This window comes from Gadus chalcogrammus, chromosome 12 (assembly GCF_026213295.1).
Source record: "Gadus chalcogrammus isolate NIFS_2021 chromosome 12, NIFS_Gcha_1.0, whole genome shotgun sequence".
Classification (NCBI taxonomy): Eukaryota; Metazoa; Chordata; class Actinopteri; order Gadiformes; family Gadidae; genus Gadus; species Gadus chalcogrammus.
In genome coordinates, this window is record NC_079423.1 from 23,345,269 (window position 1) to 23,362,837 (window position 17,569).

General features: G+C 46.1%; 1 protein-coding gene across 3 annotated transcripts; it reads right to left on the minus strand.

Moving 5' to 3' along the window:
* Positions 1-1,835: 1,835 nt before the first annotated feature.
* LOC130393704 (uncharacterized) lies at positions 1,836-7,330 on the minus strand. 3 transcript variants are annotated; one of them, XM_056604419.1, is made up of 3 exons: positions 6,258-7,330; positions 2,959-3,165; positions 1,836-2,810 (listed from the first exon to the last, which is right to left on the minus strand). In XM_056604419.1, the coding sequence occupies exons 2-3, from the start codon at positions 3,161-3,163 to the stop codon at positions 1,837-1,839; spliced, it is 1,179 nt and encodes a 392-aa protein (XP_056460394.1). In that variant the 5' UTR covers positions 3,164-3,165; positions 6,258-7,330; the 3' UTR covers position 1,836. The 3 variants fall into 3 exon arrangements, 2 of the variants coding, with proteins under 2 accessions (XP_056460394.1, XP_056460393.1); XM_056604418.1 differs by having other exon boundaries at positions 2,959-4,403; XR_008897125.1 differs by having other exon boundaries at positions 2,959-7,330.
* Between the last annotated feature and the right edge of the window lie 10,239 nt (positions 7,331-17,569).

Sequence of the window (17,569 nt, forward strand, 5' to 3'; positions counted from 1 at the left end):
GTTACCGTTGGAGGAACTCCAGTGTAGACCGTAGATCCACCGGGTAGTGTATGTTCAGGCAGTAGTAACTGCCAAACATCAGGCAGATGGCAGATGTGAAGGAAGTGATGTGGTCATTGACAACCTTTCTGTCGATGCTCAACATAAATGTCTCAGAGGCAAAGCAGGAGGACCCTAAGAATAAACATGAATAAAAAATGTACTTAAATGATAATGACAAGGGCTTCAATAACAGCCATAAATTCAAATTAGCCAGTGTCTCAAAGTGGGCTAAAAGCTAACATGAAAATAAACAAGCCAAGTACAAGTACAAGTGGGTGTTAGTACACCGATCTTGCAGGTTTGGTTCAGTTTACTTACCACACACAATAAGGCAGGGTGTTGGTGGCACATTCTCCATCTGAACCTCCTCAGCAAGGCTTGTCTTCTCAACGTAATGGAACAGATGCTGTTCCTTCTCATCAAAATGAGCCATTAAAAGAAGCACCATCTGTATGACCTCTTCTGAGCAACCAGTGGACTGGCCTCTTTCAGTTTCAAGCTTAACCCATTTAGGCCTAAAGCGCCTGGAAAAAATGCCTGTAAAACCTATAGGCGATTTCAGAAAAGCCCCCAAAACCTGAAGTTTTTCTAGAAATTCAGCAATTGTGTTAACGCCTACAATATTTACATACAGGTAGAAAAGTAAATAAAAAAGTAAAAAAATATGTAAAAGTGCAGGAACAGCACAAAACAGTAAAAAAAATAAAGTATAATAAAGTGAAATAAGTATATAAGAAAGTAATAAAGTATATAATAACAAACATTGGAAGGGGAACAAACTGGGACTAAAACTGTAAACAGTCTGCGTTTTAAATTACATGCACTTGTATGTGATGACTACTGAATAAAAGTATTATGCATAATACAAATACAATTGCATTCCATCCTAAGAAGTAGCGTAATTAAAAGATACAGGCTATCATTTGGGAATGTATAGTAGCCTAGGCCTTATTGTTCTGGAGATCGCAGTTAGGTGTGAAATTCCAAAGAAGCTCTATTCTTTGGAAGAGCCTTGAACATCCTGCATACGGGCCCGTCGTTGCCTTGTTACGCCACTGGTGACATTCCAGAGAATTTTATCTGGTTTTACGGGTGCTTTACGCATCTCCGGGACAGTAATACATCTCTTACATATAAACTGTCGTAATTTCTTATTACAGCATCATCACAATCAATAAGTATTACTATTGATAAGTATAAGTGACATTCCAGAGAAGCTTATCTGGTTTTACGCACCCGGGTGCTTTACGCATCTCCGGGACAGTAATACATCTCTTACATATAAACTGTAGTAATTACTTATTACAGCATCATCCCAATCAATAAGTATTACTATTGTCCTTGCCTCCAGCTGGCCGCAAATCTGTCCCGGGACATATTTCTGGCGAATTGCGTCCGAAAGAGATTCTTACTCTGTCGCCAGTAATCTCTTCGCACCGGCAACACAAGCAGCCCCATTCCCATAGCCCCATTCCATACTTCTTCTTCCTCGTCGTCATTCACGAACATGTGCCTTAACCATAATTCCCGGTCAATCGGTTCGTATTCGTCATCAAAGTACTCGGCCTCATCAACATCTTCGAAGCCGAGAAACTCCTCGAAATCGCTACCGTCAGAAAAGTCTTCAGTCTCAAATTCCGCCATACTTGCTTGAAGAAATTTCTGAACTAAACTCACGAGGAACAAGTTGACACCTATATGTGTCTATATTGATGCATTTCATTGGCCCAGAGGCCGACACTTTGGGCAAAAACCCCCCTTATACAGAAAAACTACGAAAACGCTTTCCCGTCCTTAAAGGTAGAATGACGCAACAGCGCCCCCGGCTTTAAAGGTAGAACAGCGGCAATGCTTTCCCGGCTTAAATGGGTTAAGAAGAGCATCCAGAACTTGTTTGTGTTTATGTGCATCAACACGTTTGAAGAAGTTTAAGAGACGTGCCCCCTTTTTGTCCACATTGGCAAGGAAGGACACAATCAAACTCACGCCAGTCAGTTCCTGGAAGTGTGCTGCCATACCAACTTCCTTAAACAAAAATGGCCAATCCTGGCTTAATTTCTGGATACTAGCACCATTATTGATCTCTTTACGCTGCGTGAAATATGTGGACTTGATTAAGTCTTTCACAACATCTGAATTGTAGTTCATATCTTCAAATGTCTTCATTTTTTCTTTTTTTTCTAGCTGACTCTCCACAGTCTCAGGGAGTGGCAGATGTTTCGGCATCCAGTTGACACAGCCATAGGTGTCTTGAACACTGGCTCTTTGTTCAGCAGATATTTCATCTGTGTCATCATCTGATGCTGCTTTGCGTTTCTGTATCTTTGGTGTGTCAGGTCGTTTGACATTTTCAACTCTTGACTGGAGTTGCTTTGCCAGGGAATGATATCCAAGTCCAATAACATCACCATCAATCACATCTTTAAGAGACTTTGGATACCTGGCCACCATCCTTTTTACTATCTCTGTGGTGTTGTGTTTGGTTGGATTCTTACAAATCTTGATCATCTCAGAGACCACAATCCTTATCATTTCTCGTCGTAGTTTTGGACTTGGTCTTTTCTCTCTTTCCAAACTCTGTAATATCTCTTCAGAGAGCTTCTGCCATGGTATCTGAAAATTGTCTATCCAGTTTGGCGCAGGTCGATAACTTCCTGAGGGTGATGATGTAGCTGTGGATGATGTTGGTGAGGGAGTGACTGAGGACAGAGAGGATTGGAGAGACACTGGAGGGGAACATGCCGGGGCTGGAGTTGGAGTGAATGAGTCTGTAAAAGTACAACAAAAGAGACAAAAGAGAAATCATTAAACCTTTAATGTTTTTCTATTCTTAAAGAAATTATTAAACTATTACATTACTTGTGCAGTCCTGTAAGAGAAGTGTGCTGTGTAGTGGTGTCAATGTTTTACACTCACCCTTTTGGGCCCAGGCAGCAACCAGTCTTCTGGCTTGTATGGGCTTTAATACTGGCAGCAAGTCTCCCTCTGCAATGTACTTCAAATCATCTGTTGTTACTGCACCAAGTGTCTTCAAAGCATCTTCTACTGACTTGACAACTTGATCAGGAAGATCTGGAAGCACTGCTGCTATGGCATTGCTTATCTGAAGTGATTCAGCCATATCTGTAAAGACAGACAAAATAATCTGGCCTGCTGATTCAGTGTGACAAGAGACTGTGCTTCAATGGGACAATATGGTATCCATTGTTTATGTAATATGATAAAGGCCACATGTCAATTAGTTCACTAACAAGTCTGCATTCTAATCTTCCAGTGTTTTTTACACAGTACATGTGGTAGTGTGAAAGAAATTCCCCATCATACACTCTCATCAGAAAATGAAGTGCAAAATCATCTTTCACAAGAATGAGGATGATTTCACCAAACTCCACTGAATCATCATTCTTAGTGACAACAAATTGGCCCTTTCTGTAAATTATCCCATTATACTGCACATCACCAGGATTTTTTGTATTTCTTTCAGTGAAGCCAAAATGGAGAATTGTGCCTTTAACTTGCTCACTGTAAAGCTCTGAGTAAAATGGTGACCCATCTTTTATTTGCAAGGCTGGAGGACTCACTGACCCAGCGGAAAGAAAGGCCTGAAACATTTGATGCCTCTCTGAAAGAGTCAAACACAGATTTTTGAAATTCTTCAGATGCCTTGTACATCTTTTGAAGTAACTATGTTTGCTCTCAAAACGCATAGCCCATACCCTCATGAGTGGGCCAAATTTCAGGATCAGTCCTGGATAATGCCGCAAAAAATGGTGTTTAGGTCTCAAGTTGATTTCTGGAAATAGTGCCTTCCTGGTTTCCAAATATTCTTGGATGAGAACATCTAGATAGGCAACCTGAGCCTTGGAAATTTGCTGAGCACAAATCAGGTCAACAATGTCCTTAAGCTGCAAAAGTAACTGCCACACATTATCTTCGGGGTCCTGCACTGTGTCTCCAATTATCAGAGGCAACAGTCTCAAGAAGTTCCAATTTTGGACAGCATGTCCACTCAGTTTCAGTGTGTGAGGACTGACCTCACAAGGTTTGGAGGAAGCATCTGTTGCTTTGTATTTTAACTGCTTGATTCGCCTGTTCAAAATTGTGTAGGTGAACCATTTCTTTTTTTTGATTGAATACTTGAGGTAAAGAGCAACATCGTATGAGAGGACACCCTCAAAGATGTCATGACCGAGACAGGGGGGCAGGCCAGGTGAACAAACATCAAAGTTTTGTAGAGTATTAAATAGTGACCTAAACTTTATCCCTTGTACTTGTGGAGAATCCTCTGTCTCCAGCTGTTCAATGGCAGAGCTGTACGTTTCTGGAGTCCGCTCCAGTCCACAGATGTTAGGATCAGCACCCTGAAGTTCAGTTCGAGAAATCAAACAATATCTGCAGAAGTACTGAGATGAACTGAAATTTTCTGTGAAACCACCAATGGCGTGAGAGCCCAGGTTGTCTCCAGCAATGCAGTAGAGAGCTCCCTTTACTACAAGTTCATCTCCCATTGTTATCCCATTTTCCTCCAGTTCTTTCAGATCAGTAAGGAGTTCAGAAAAAACCTTGGCCTGGCCAAATTCCTTAAAATCCTTCTCTCTACACAATAAAACCAGCAGCATGTGGTCAACATTTGATCGTACATGGGGGGGCATGTTGAGAAGAGAGAAGTACACAGCTAAAACCTTGTGCTTCTTTTTTGCAGATCCCAATGGGTTCACAACTTCGAATGCATCCTGGTACAAAACCAGCTTGAGACAACTTGGGATTTCCTGAAAAAATGTGTTTGACATAAACACCTTACCATCACAACAGTCAGAGAGAACATCTGTTTTGGAAACATTATTATGATCCACTGACATGAGGCCCTGCCAAAAACTGGACTCCTGCATAGCCTTTAAAGTCTTAAGCACAGGAATATAATAGGCACACCTCTCTATCCTGTTCTCATCTCTGCCCAACAAGATTTTTTTGGGCTCCACATATTTGAACACGTCTTTAAAGCACTGGGTTCTTGAGTAAGCAGTTCTCATTGGCCCTGTGTGGCAAGCTGTAAACAGGTCAGATTGTTTGATTGTGTCACTAATTTTTACAATGTCTTCATCTGAAACTGACATATCTTTTAGAAGCAAGTTTAGACGATTCAAAGTATATGTCTGTCCCAACTCATGTATATTCTGTATTTCTTCAACAATGTTTTGAATGGTAGACACTGGAAGAAGATGCTGTCCCTGAAGTTTCATGTAAAACATACATATATTTCTCAGATACAGGTCACAGAAATTAGACCCATCCCCTACAGTGTCATCAGCATCTAACACACTGGCAGGTTCCTGTATGGTAGCAGTTGTAGTGGGAGTCTCACAGTGTGTATCTTGGATTGATGCACAAATCACATTTTCTGCCCAATGTCTGTGCTTTCTGGACATGTGAGAGGTAAAAGACGTTTTTCCAGTGAACACACTTTTGCATCCTCTCACTGGGCAAGCGACATGACGGCCTTCTGCTATGTGCTCCTTTAAGTGAGCAACCAACAGTTTAGTTCCCTCACACTGGCGTTCACAAAGTGAGACGGTGCATTTTAATGGCGTTACGGTCACATTCTGAGCAACGGTTGATGTACTGTTGTGGTGGCGATAGAAGTGCGACTTTAGAGCTGTATAGCCTGAAAACACCTGCTTACAACTTGCTCCAACACATTTAAAAATATGTCGGGGTTCATTGCGGTGCAGTTTGCAATGCAAAACATATGCTTTTAAAGACTGAACGTTTTCTCCACATATGTTACAAGAATACATCTTCGATGGACAAATACGCCGTCATATCCACAATAAGCTTCAGCACATAGACGGATACTGCTTTAGCCCGCCAGGTGGGTAAACTCACACCGCAAGATAACCACGCACATAGACGGATCCTGCTTTATCCCGCCAGGCGGATAAACCCACACGCAAGATAACCGCAGGCTCCAGCACATAGACGGATCCTGCTTTATCCCGCCAGGCGGATAAACCCACACGGCATTTTTCAAAAGCAGTCAAACTAATGTCTCCTTAACACGTCTGCACATATATTACATGCGTTTCCAGGCTGTTCTGAAAGTCTAATGTAGCTAAAGGTACAGCTATGGGGACATTAACACAATGTTAACTGTCTGTAATGCAACCCTCTTGATAAGCTGAATAAACACAATTCAACTAACGCCTTGATTTACATACCGAGGTAACTGAAAAACAGCTCCAACTTCTGGCTGAGGCAAAGTCATAAAAAGTCGCTGATGAAATTAAACTTCACTCCGATGAAGACCGTCGATTTGAACGGGTGAAGTCCGAAACGAAGTTAACCAGCTCCGGAGATGCTCGGAGTACAGCCAGGAGTCAGATACAGTGCGCTGATTGGCCTATTTAAAACTCGGCGCGTTAATGTCAACCGTCGAGGGGAAATAAAACTTCTACATCATATTATTTATATCAGTTTCGATATAATTCGTTTTAAAACCATTCCCATAATTTGAGATGCTTTTAAATATAGCAGTATTGAAAAGCTATTAAAATCCATCAGATGTTTTCAGATGCTTTTAAAATCATTAAAATGGTTTTCCTTATATAAATTGAATTTAGGGCCTACCTCTGGAGGACCATATTTTTTAACATATTCTTCCCGTAGAAATGAAGGTATGATTTTGCTGAATGTTTCTCAGTTCTATACTGTAAATTAAAATGTAAACATCAGAAAAATCTTTAGTTTAGGCAGAATAATGCCGTTAATTTTACGATAATTACTCTTTTGTCACTTTACGGGAATTTTCCATGAATTTTACCCTTTTTTAAATTTTCAGGAAATATACTGTGTTATCTACATATTACGACTGTAAGAATTCAAGTTATGTATTGTTTCTTGATTTACGGTTACTCAATGTATTTACTACGGTTGCAGAGTTTACCTCCGGCCACTAGGGGATAGTGTTGTATTGCAGACCGCTGACCGGCTGAGTTGGCGGTCTACCTTGTTGTGTTCGTTAGCATTGCAGACGTTCCCGTTGCATAGCATGTTGAGCTGCTGGCATGATTCATGTGAGTCTTTCCTGATTAATACAATTGTTATTGTTTGATACTTGAGATGCTTATGTGTGTATGCATTTATGTGAATGTAGGAATTACTGTTGTTATTACGTTTGTAGCTTACATTGTTATTGCGTGTGATTGCTGCAGGACTTCTTCATCTTTGTCATTAAATCCGAACTCTGACATCGAGGAGTGTATTTCTTCATGAAGAAGTCATGGTTGTCGTTGGATGTACTGTTCCTGGCTGCGCTTTCGAGACCGGAGATGTGTCTGAAGCACTCGCCATTGCGCTGTTGACGAATCACAGACTTGTCCATCGAAACCCGCCGGCCCAGATCCCGACTACGCATGGTCCGAAACTTGATCGGCCTAAGGTCGATGTTGGCGTGACGATAGAGGAATGGAACGTTTTCATCCGTCGCTGGGACGTCTTTCGCACCGGTTCAGGCGTCGGGGCTGCCCACGCCCCTTTCCAGTTATTTCAGTGCGCTGGGCCTGAACTTGGAGATAGCATGTTGAAGGCCAATCCCAACATCACCTCCGGACCCCTGGTGGATCTGATCGCTGCCATGCGTTCACTAGCCGTCATTCCGGTTGCCACATGTGTCCTGCGCACCGAGCTGCTTCAGTTGCACCAGGAGCGTGATGAAGCATTCCGTGCCTTCACCGCCAGGGTGCGAGGGAAGGCGGAGACATGCGCCTACGTTGCGGTATGCGACTGTGGCAAGGATGTGGACTATACCGACCACATCATCCGTGATGTTCTGATCAACGGGATTTACGACTCAGACATACGCCGCGAGACACTGGGGATACCTGACATTCTGACAAAACCAGTGAACGATGTAATTGCAGTCGTTGAAAACAAGGAGATGGCCCGCAATGCTCTCCCGTCGTCCACTCTATCAGCCATGTCGTCATTCCAGCGCCTACGGAGAGATCAACAGACGGGCCCCGTCCCGACCCCAGCCCCAACAGACAGGGCTAGGCAAGCCTCGTGCCTGGGCTGTAAAAGCACCTTTAAGGTCTTCACGGAGGGACCTCGGGGTTGGAATACCAAGCCTCACCAGATTTGTGTCGGTTGCTATAGGGCCCGCCGACAGAAGAGGCGTCAACAGCCATCAAACGACGGTCAGCAGGCTGCCATGGAATCGGTGCCGATCTCCCAGATTTCATCGGTTCAACTCAAAGCACGCCCTGGCCGACGCTGCGGGGGCCGTCGCCGCACTCGGATGACACACAGCACTATCGGTGGTCCCACACCCATCAGGCTCGGGCACCACATTTTCTCCAGGGGGGAATGGAGGCGGGCCAAGCTAAGAGACCACCCCCGAGTCTTAATCACCATCTCGGTCGACAGGTCAGTCGGGCCGCGGGGCAGCATCAACCACCGAGGCTCGGACAATGAGGTGAGCATATCCGCGATCGCAGACACTGGCGCACAATCTGATCTGTGGTCTCTTGAGGAGTTCCTCGCCTGCGGATTCTCGCGTGATGACCTGCGTCCTGTTAATCTTAGCCTGTCAGCTGCCAACCGCTCCCCCATAGCCATTGAGGGAGCATTCTTCGCTAGGCTCTCGACAGCCCCCAGCGACAGTGGTGTTACGTCCTTCCGCTCGATGGTATACGTGAGCAGCTCAGTTCGAGCGATGTACCTCTCCTACGAGTCACTGCTTAACCTCGGCCTCTTCCCTGCGGACTTCCCATCAGGTAACAGTGGAGGACCCAGAGACGAGCATGGCCCTGGCGCACGTGACATACCAATCAAGCCCTTGTTTGTGAATGCTACGAGGTCTGCCGACAGTGGCTGCACAGACCAGGGTAATCCCCAGGACGCTCAGTGCTCATGCCCCAAGCGTACAGCCCCTCCACCACGGCCTCAGGCGTTACCGTTCCCCTGCTCACCGGAGACCAATGGTCGGATGAAAGATTGGCTACTAGAGAGATACGCCTCATCCACATTCAACACTTGCCCTCATCAGGTTTTGCCTTGCATGGAGGGGCCCCCTATCGAAATGCACGTGGACCCAGCAGCCACGCCGAAGGCATGCCACACCGCGGCTAATGTGCCTTTGCACTGGCAGCAGAAAGTCTACGACGACCTCCTTCGGGACGAAGCCCTTGGAGTCATTGAACGTGTGCCATACGGTGAGCCAGTGACATGGTGCCATCGTATGGTAGTCACAAGGAAGCACGACGGCTCCCCCCGCAGGACCGTGGACCTTTCACCTCTTAACAAGTTCTGCCAACGTGAAACCTTCGCCACTGAATCCCCATTCCACCTTGCACGTCGCATCCCGGGGGACACCTGGAAAACCGTCACGGATGCCTGGAACGGCTACCATAGTGTGCCCCTGCGTGTGTCGGACCGTCGTCTGACCACCTTTATCACGCCCTTCGGCCGCTGGCGCTACATCAGGGCGCCGCAAGGTTTCCTGTCATCTGGGGATGGCTACAACCGTCGTTTTGACGCCATCCTCTCGGACTTCGAGCGCAAGGAACGTTGTGTGGATGACACTATCCACTATGACACTGACCTGGAGCATCACTGGTGGAGGACCATCGACTTCCTGACACGTGTCGGCCGGTCGGGCATTGTGTTGAACCCAGATAAGTTTCAATTTGCGGAGAGGTGCGTAGACTTTGCTGGGTTCAGGGTGTCAGAAGCCACCATAGAGCCGCTTCCGAAGTACTTGGACGCCATCCGGGACTTCCCCACCCCGGACTCCACGACGGATATCAGAAGCTGGTTTGGCCTGGTCAACCAGGTGGCGAACTACGCCCAGTTGCGCGACACTATGGCACTATTCAAGCCGTTCCTCAGCCCACGCTGCAAATTCTCATGGTCCCCTGAATTGGAGGAAGCCTTCCAAACATCCAAACAGGCAATAATTGGGGCCATCCGTGAGGGCGTGGAGATCTACGACATGCGGAGGCGCACCTGCCTCCGCCCTGACTGGTCCAGGCGTGGCATTGGCTACTTCCTGCTCCAACAACATTGTAGCTGCGCTTCGGGCATACCTGACTGTTGCCCCGGAGGATGGAGGATCACCCTCGCCGGTTCGCGGTTCCTATCCTCGGCGGAGCAACGCTATGCGGCCATCAAAGGAGAGGCCTTGGCCGTGGCCTGGGGCCTGGAGCAGACGCGATACTTCACGCAAGGATGTGACAACCTCGTCGTGGTCACCGACCACAAGCCCCTTGTGAAGATCTTCGGTGACCGCACACTAGATGAGATAACAAACTCACGCCTGTTCAGACTCAAGCAGCGTACCCTCCCATGGCGCTTTGACATTGTGTACCTACATGGCAAGAGCAACCATGCTGCTGATGCGACTTCGAGGCATCCTTCCCTCTCGGGCTCTGCGAACGGCCTCTCATTGGGATCGCCTAGCGTACCTGACACTGTAGAATCCGCACTTATGGCTTCCATCCGCGACGATGCACAAGAACTAGGAGCCATCTCATGGTCCCTTCTCGCACGAGAGACGGCAGCTGATGCGTGCCTCGGCCACCTTCTGTCCCTGATCGAGCATGAGGGTAGGGTTGATGTTAATGACCCTGCCCTAGCGAGTCTGTCACCAGTCTGTGAGTCAATCTACGCGCAGGATGGCGTCCTCCTATATCACGACCGTGTCGTGGTTCCACCGTCCCTCCGTGAAGGAGTCCTTCGGCACCTCCATGCCGCCCACCAAGGAGCTTCCGCGATGGAGCAGCACGCCCGGGCCATAGTCTTCTGGCCCGGGATGTCGAGGGACATCCGAGCCACCAGGTATGGATGTACAGACTGTAACTGCAATGCTCCGTCACAGGCATCCACACCCCCCCTACCATCCTCACCGCCATCCACCCCGTTTGAGGCGGTGTTTGCTGACTTCTTTGATTATGGAGGCCGCCACTACCTGGTTGTCGGTGATCGACTCTCGGGCTGGGTGGAGGTCCTCTGCTCCACAGCGGGCACTGATCTGGGAGGCTCGGCTGGCTTGGTTCGCCACCTACGCACGTTCTTTGCCACCTTTGGCGTGCCGGAGGAACTTTCGAGCGATGGTGGTCCAGAGTTCAAGGCTAGCCATACAGAGGACTTCCTCCGATTATGGCACGTCAGACATCGCGTGTCCTCGGTTGGTTTTCCACAGTCGAATGGGAGGGCGGAAGTTGCGGTGAAGACTGCTAAGCGTCTTCTGGTGTCCAACACTGGCCCAACTGGCGGTCTTGATCATGATCGTTTTTTGCGTGCCATGTTGCAGTTGCGCAACACACCTGACCCCGACTGCAACCTCTCACCGGCGCAGATTATATTTGGTCGTCCCCTTCGAGACTCTTTTTCTTTCGTCAACAGGCTAGAGAAGTTTGCGAACCCTCATATCCGACCGCTCTGGCGCCAGGCATGGGCCGCGAAGGAGGACGCCCTTCGGACCCGGATGTCCCGCACCACTGAGTCTTTGAGGGCTCACTCGAGACCGCTCCGCCCATTGGTACTTGGTGAGACAGTATTCCTCAAGAATCAGCAGGGCCCGAGTCCACACAAGTGGGATCGGTCAGGGGTCGTGGTGGAGTCACTGGGTCACGATCAGTATCGGGTTAGGGTTGACGGGTCGGGGCGCCTGACTTTGCGCAACCGGCGATTCCTTCGCAGCTACACTCCAGCCACCCCCTACGCCCGGCAGCAGCCAGCTGCCCTGTTGACGCCGCCCGCGACCTTGGGCCGCCAGCCCCTGCCTGTCCACCCTGGGCTAGTGATGCCCCGGGGTGTCGTTCCTCAGGCAGCAGACGGACCCCGTGACGCGGCTTTGGACACCTCCCCGCCGGAGCCCCCTGGTGAGGCATCCTCTGGTCTCGAGGCCCAGGAGGCCCCCGTTCCTACGGGCGTCAACCCAGATGCATCGCTTACGGCGTCGCAGTCGCCCCATCTTGGACAGCCGTGCCGCGTGAGGAGGCCACCCAGCCGCTACGAGCCCGAGACGGGCCGTTGGATACAGGACTGAGTCCGTTAACCTATTCCCGTTCATAGCTTTCCGGACTGGGGGGGATGCAGAGTTTACCTCCGGCCACTAGGGGATAGTGTTGTATTGCAGACCGCTGACCGGCTGAGTTGGCGGTCTACCTTGTTGTGTTCGTTAGCATTGCAGACGTTCCCGTTGCATAGCATGTTGAGCTGCTGGCATGATTCATGTGAGTCTTTCCTGATTAATACAATTGTTATTGTTTGATACTTGAGATGCTTATGTGTGTATGCATTTATGTGAATGTAGGAATTACTGTTATTACGTTTGTAGCTTACATTGTTATTGCGTGTGATTGCTGCAGGACTTCTTCATCTTTGTCATTAAATCCGAACTCTGACATCGAGGAGTGTATTTCTTCAACGGTGATATACTATTTTAGATTTTACGGCCTTTGATTGCTGCTATTTGACCGTTTTTGACCGTGATTTCTACTGACTTTTTTTACAGTGTAGGCTATAAATTCCTGACTGGATATAAGCTCCTGTAAAGGCTATGAGTGATCCCAAAAAGAGCGACAACACGCACACACACACATAGGCCTACACACACACAGACACACGCACACACACAATACTAGAGGAAAAACGGCACGGAGGTTGCGGTTTATAGATACAATAAAATGATTGGGCTAAGAGGGTTTTTAACACTGGTGGTCATGTAGCGACACATTTTAGCAACTTACTTCTCTCACTTCTCTCACTTTCTCTCTCTCTCTCTCTCTCTCTCTCTCTCTCTCTCTCTCTCTCTCTCTCTCTCTCTCTCTTTCCTTCTTTCATCGTTCTTCCGCTTCACTCGCTACTGCTAGAATCAATGTAACTTTGCAACCGTGTAGGGTAGCCTACTGCCAACAACTGCCACACTCGCTGTGTATTTAGATGTTGGTTACGTGACGATGTGCCGCGTGCTGCGTAATTGACGTTACGCGCTGTACATTTTCTAAAAGGAGCTACGTAAAAAAATAAATAAAATAAATAGGAGAAGGATTTTTATTGCAGCGGCGGAGAAAATTCAGCAGCGGCGGGGCGCTGTCACGTTAAAATTGTACCGGGGGCGAAAATTGTACCGGCCTACGTCATCGTTTGTTTACATCCTGACAACCTGACAACCTGCCCTGCAACAGACGACGCGATGCAGAAAACATGTTTCCAAACGACGAAATAACATAATACAGATAGCGGATCGCTATCTGAATTATGATAGATAGCGATAACACTTGTTTTTACTTTATATTTGTATTGTATTTAATTGTTTAATCGAAACAATAAAGAAAATTGCCCGCGAAACGGGCGATCGTGTCAAATGACGCGTCAAATCACGTAGGAAGGTTCTTGAACATTCTAGACTATGAAACCTGCTTAAAACACTCAGTTTACTAGCTAAATTCGATTAAACAATTCAATACAATACAAATATAAAGTAAAAACAAGTGTTTTCTAGCGATCCGTTATCTGTATTATGTTTCAAGAACCCTCCTACGTCATTTGACGCGATCGCCCGTTTCGCGGGCAAAACATTTGTCATTTGACGCGATCGCCCGTTTCGCGGGCAATTTTTTTTATTGTTTCGATTAAACAATTAAATACAATACAAATATAAAGTAAAAACAAGTGTTATCACTATCTATCATAATACAGATAGCGATCCGCTATCTGTATTATGTTATTTCGTCGTTTGGAAACATGTTTTCTGCATCGCGTCGTCTGTTGCCGGGCAGGTTGTCAGGATGTAAACAAACGATGACGTAGGCCGGTACAATTTTCGCCCCCGGTACAATTTTAACGTGACAGCGCCACTGCTGTGTGAACGTGGGGGAAACACTGCACACACACACACACACACACACACACACACACACACACACACACTCATTTAGGCCCCGTCCACACGGACCCGATTTTTGGGTGAAACCGCATAAGTCTTGTGCGTTTCGGCCGACCATCGAGACGGAGTCGGCGAATCCGGTGTCCAAAACCGCACATTTCTGAACCCTCGGAGGTTGTTTCAAATCTATCAGGACCTACGCGGTTTAGTGTTAGGAGTCGTGTGGACGCCTGAAACACAAACGATGATGTCATTAGCCCCCCACCAGCTGGGGGACGTCAGAGTTGCGTTGAATTTTTTATTGATTATTTTATTTGTATTATTTTTGTAGCTTTAAATAAAGCCCCTTGATCAATGTAATTACTAACTGTACATTAAAAAGTATTTTTGCTCATTTTAAAAGGTTGAATCTCCTCGTGACTGAATGTTTGTATACAGCGCGCAGGCTGGATGTGCGCAGGCTTGATGTGCTCCAATTTTTTCTGTGGAGAACCAGCGCCTTGAATATTTAGTACTACAGCTTTTCTACAGCTCAATGTGGTTGCGCAATGACTCTGTCTCTACGGAGATATTCCTGAACCGCATCAAACGAAACCGGATCGTTTTCGCCCATTTCGGCTTCGTGTGGACGGGGCCTTAAACACAGACTCGTTGCTCTCACTCCCTAACCAACGCGCACACACAAATTCTCACTTCACACACATTACGTAATTTGTGAGTGCTCACATAGTCACATATACACAATGTATGGAGACTATAGGGGCCGGTTCTGGCTGCACATTTCATCTAGCCATTTCTTATCGAGAGGTTCAATGTAGCCTAGTCTTTCTTACATTACGAACGAAGAGTGCCGTACACACAATTATGCGACGGAATGAAGAAGGAAGTACCAGCAAAGGAATAATGGTATTAACATGGCCTCAGGTTAACGAGATATGCAGCAACAGCTCTGTGATATCATTTCAATATATGACACCTTGCGCATGTGTTACCCCGACCCAGCCGTTAAACCAGAAAGTATGCAACTCTTACACCTCGCCTCAATTTTTGCCACACCGACACCAAGAGTGATATTAATGGTTTAAGTGCTGGCGGGGGAGATATTGATTAGCAGTCAAGCAGTCACAAGAAGGTGGAAAGAAGGAAGCACAGAGACACACACATCCATCCACACAGTGTTAATCTGTCGACTCCCTGCAGATGGGTTTAAACTAATTTGGGAGTTAATATCCTTCTCTGACATACAGCAACGTGAACAAAACCGCTGCAACCCATTACCAGTATAGTATGTAAGCATGTGACTCATGCTATTATTCAGTGTTTGATGTGAAACGCATGACACCACATTAGTCAGACTAAGACATGAAGCATTAATGAGCTCGTTTTGAACTGGCAAAAACTAGAAAAATAAATTTGATTTTTTAAAAGCAAAAATGAAAAGATATTGCATACCATGTAAAACAAAACAAAACAAACCTTCAAAACAAAACTTTTCCTTGTTATTTGTCTCATATCTGAATATACCCACTAAAGGGAAATGTGGGTCACAGCAGGGAACCAAATCAGTGCCTTTGTTCATACTGATGATGCTACTTAGCATCTTGTTTGCCCTCCTTTGCTAGCTGTCCTACAGATCCTCTGACCTGCACTTACTGGCTGCTCCCAAACCTAAACACAAATGTAGAGGACATAGGGCATTTGCTGCTGTTGCCCCTAAACTATGGAATAGCTTGCCACTGCACGTTAAATTGTCCCCCTCTGTAGCTATTTTTAAATCAAATCTTAAAACTCATCTCTACTCTATTGCCTTTAATTCAGTATAACCTTTCTTTTACCTCATCTTTTAGTCTTTTGATCCTGATGGCACATTGATTCATTGCATTGTGGCAACGTCTAGCCATTATCATTGTTATTACTATTGTTACTGTTATTATCGTCGTCACAAATGTATGATTGTTACATGTTTTTGTTGTTTTTTTGTGAACACTTTGGTCAACTGTTTTTTGTTTTTTTTAAATGTGCTTTACAAATGAATGTACATTTACATAAATTTAAATCTAAAATTGTAACATGATATACATGGTCATCATATCATTTTGAAAACATGGATACATTTATGAGACCAAAAATAAAAGATTTCAAACCAAACTTGCCAAAAAGCTTTGCTAGAATTACTTACTAAAAAACATTGTTATATCGTTGCTTATAAAAAGCTTACGTAAATCCTCTAATCTTTTTTGCAGACATAGTGTTCAATATGCTTTATTGCAACTTTATTCCTCTCTGGTTGTGTGACAAACAAGCGTGTGAGGTGATTAAAATGAAAAAGCCTTTTCATAGCCCTGAATGGCACTGCAATGCCAAAGTTATGTGCAGAAGAAAACAAAAGACCTCCCAAGTGGGGGGCTAAGTCAGAGCAGAAAAAGTACATCCACCACAAGATACACCTTGTGTGAGCTAGAGTTTAGATTTTCTGCCCGCACCCGAGCCCGAACTGAACCGACCAGACCCGCGGGCCGGGTCGGTCCAATATTTCCCGCCACTATCCTCGGGTCGGATCGGACCGGGCGTGATCAAGCTTCTTTTTTTTTTTTTTAATCACTATTAGCTTAATTGGTACGGGCAAAATTGTCTATTAATCAGACGAAATATTCTATATAGGTAGATAATATTCTTAATGTATACAAAGTTGCAGAAGTCAGACTACGAAATTGCAAAAGGCAACGTGTCATGCGCAGTTTTCCTCCACTGGCAAGCGTAACACCGAGCCTGCCCTGCTGTGCTGAATTGGCTGGCGTGCAACATTGAGCCTGAAGAAGTAAAGAAAAAAATAAAAACTGGAGAATTAAAAGTGAGCAAGTTTGAAGGAAAGTCGGAGGTATGGACATATTTTAAACAAGTCGTGGGTAGTGACAATGTTTGTGTCGGCTTTGTGGAGTGCAGCAAGTGTGGCATGCTGTTCACTTATGATAGCGAAAAAACGGGTACTTCTTCCATGAACAGACACATGAAGCAGGTTTGCCATGCAAGAAAGGATGATAATCAGCCTTCAATGTCATCTTTTGTTACTTCTCCAACCATACCCATGATGAGAGCGAAGCAAGCCCTCACAGAGAAATGCGTTGGGTTTTGTTGTAAGGACATAAGGCCGTTTTACATTGTAAGTGGCCAGGGCTTCCAGGAGCTAGCTCAAGAACTAGTCAACATTGGCGCTACATATGGTCGTGTATCAGCGCAGTCCATCCTTCCTCACCACAGCACTGTTTCCAAGGCTTGTATAGTAAAGGCAGAGGAGAAGAGGGAAGTTCTTGTACAGACGCTCAAAGATGCTCTGAAGAATGGAGACGTGGGAATGAGCACAGACATGTGGACCGATGACTACAAAAAAATAAGCTACATCGCAATAACGTGTCATTACGTCACCGACGACTTTGCATTAGTTGGTAAAACTCTTACCACAGCAATGTTTCCCATTGAGGATGCGAAAACAGGGAAAAACATCAGACGTGAAATAAGCCGCCTGCTGGTGAACAAATTTGGCCTCGACCCTAGCTCCCTCAATCGAATAGTGTGGGTAACAGATGAAGGTAGCAACATCATCAAAGCCCTGGAAATATATAGGAGGCTTTCTTGTCTCGA

Bases quoted from the DNA above. Each gene is read 5' to 3' on its own strand.
- LOC130393704 (XM_056604419.1), bottom strand. From the start codon at position 3,163: ATGGCTGAATCACTTCAGATAAGCAATGCCATAGCAGCAGTGCTTCCA. The intron at 2,811-2,958 runs GTGAGTGTAAAA...GTACTTTTACAG, and splicing joins TGCTGCCTGGGCCCAAAAGG to ACTCATTCACTCCAACTCCA.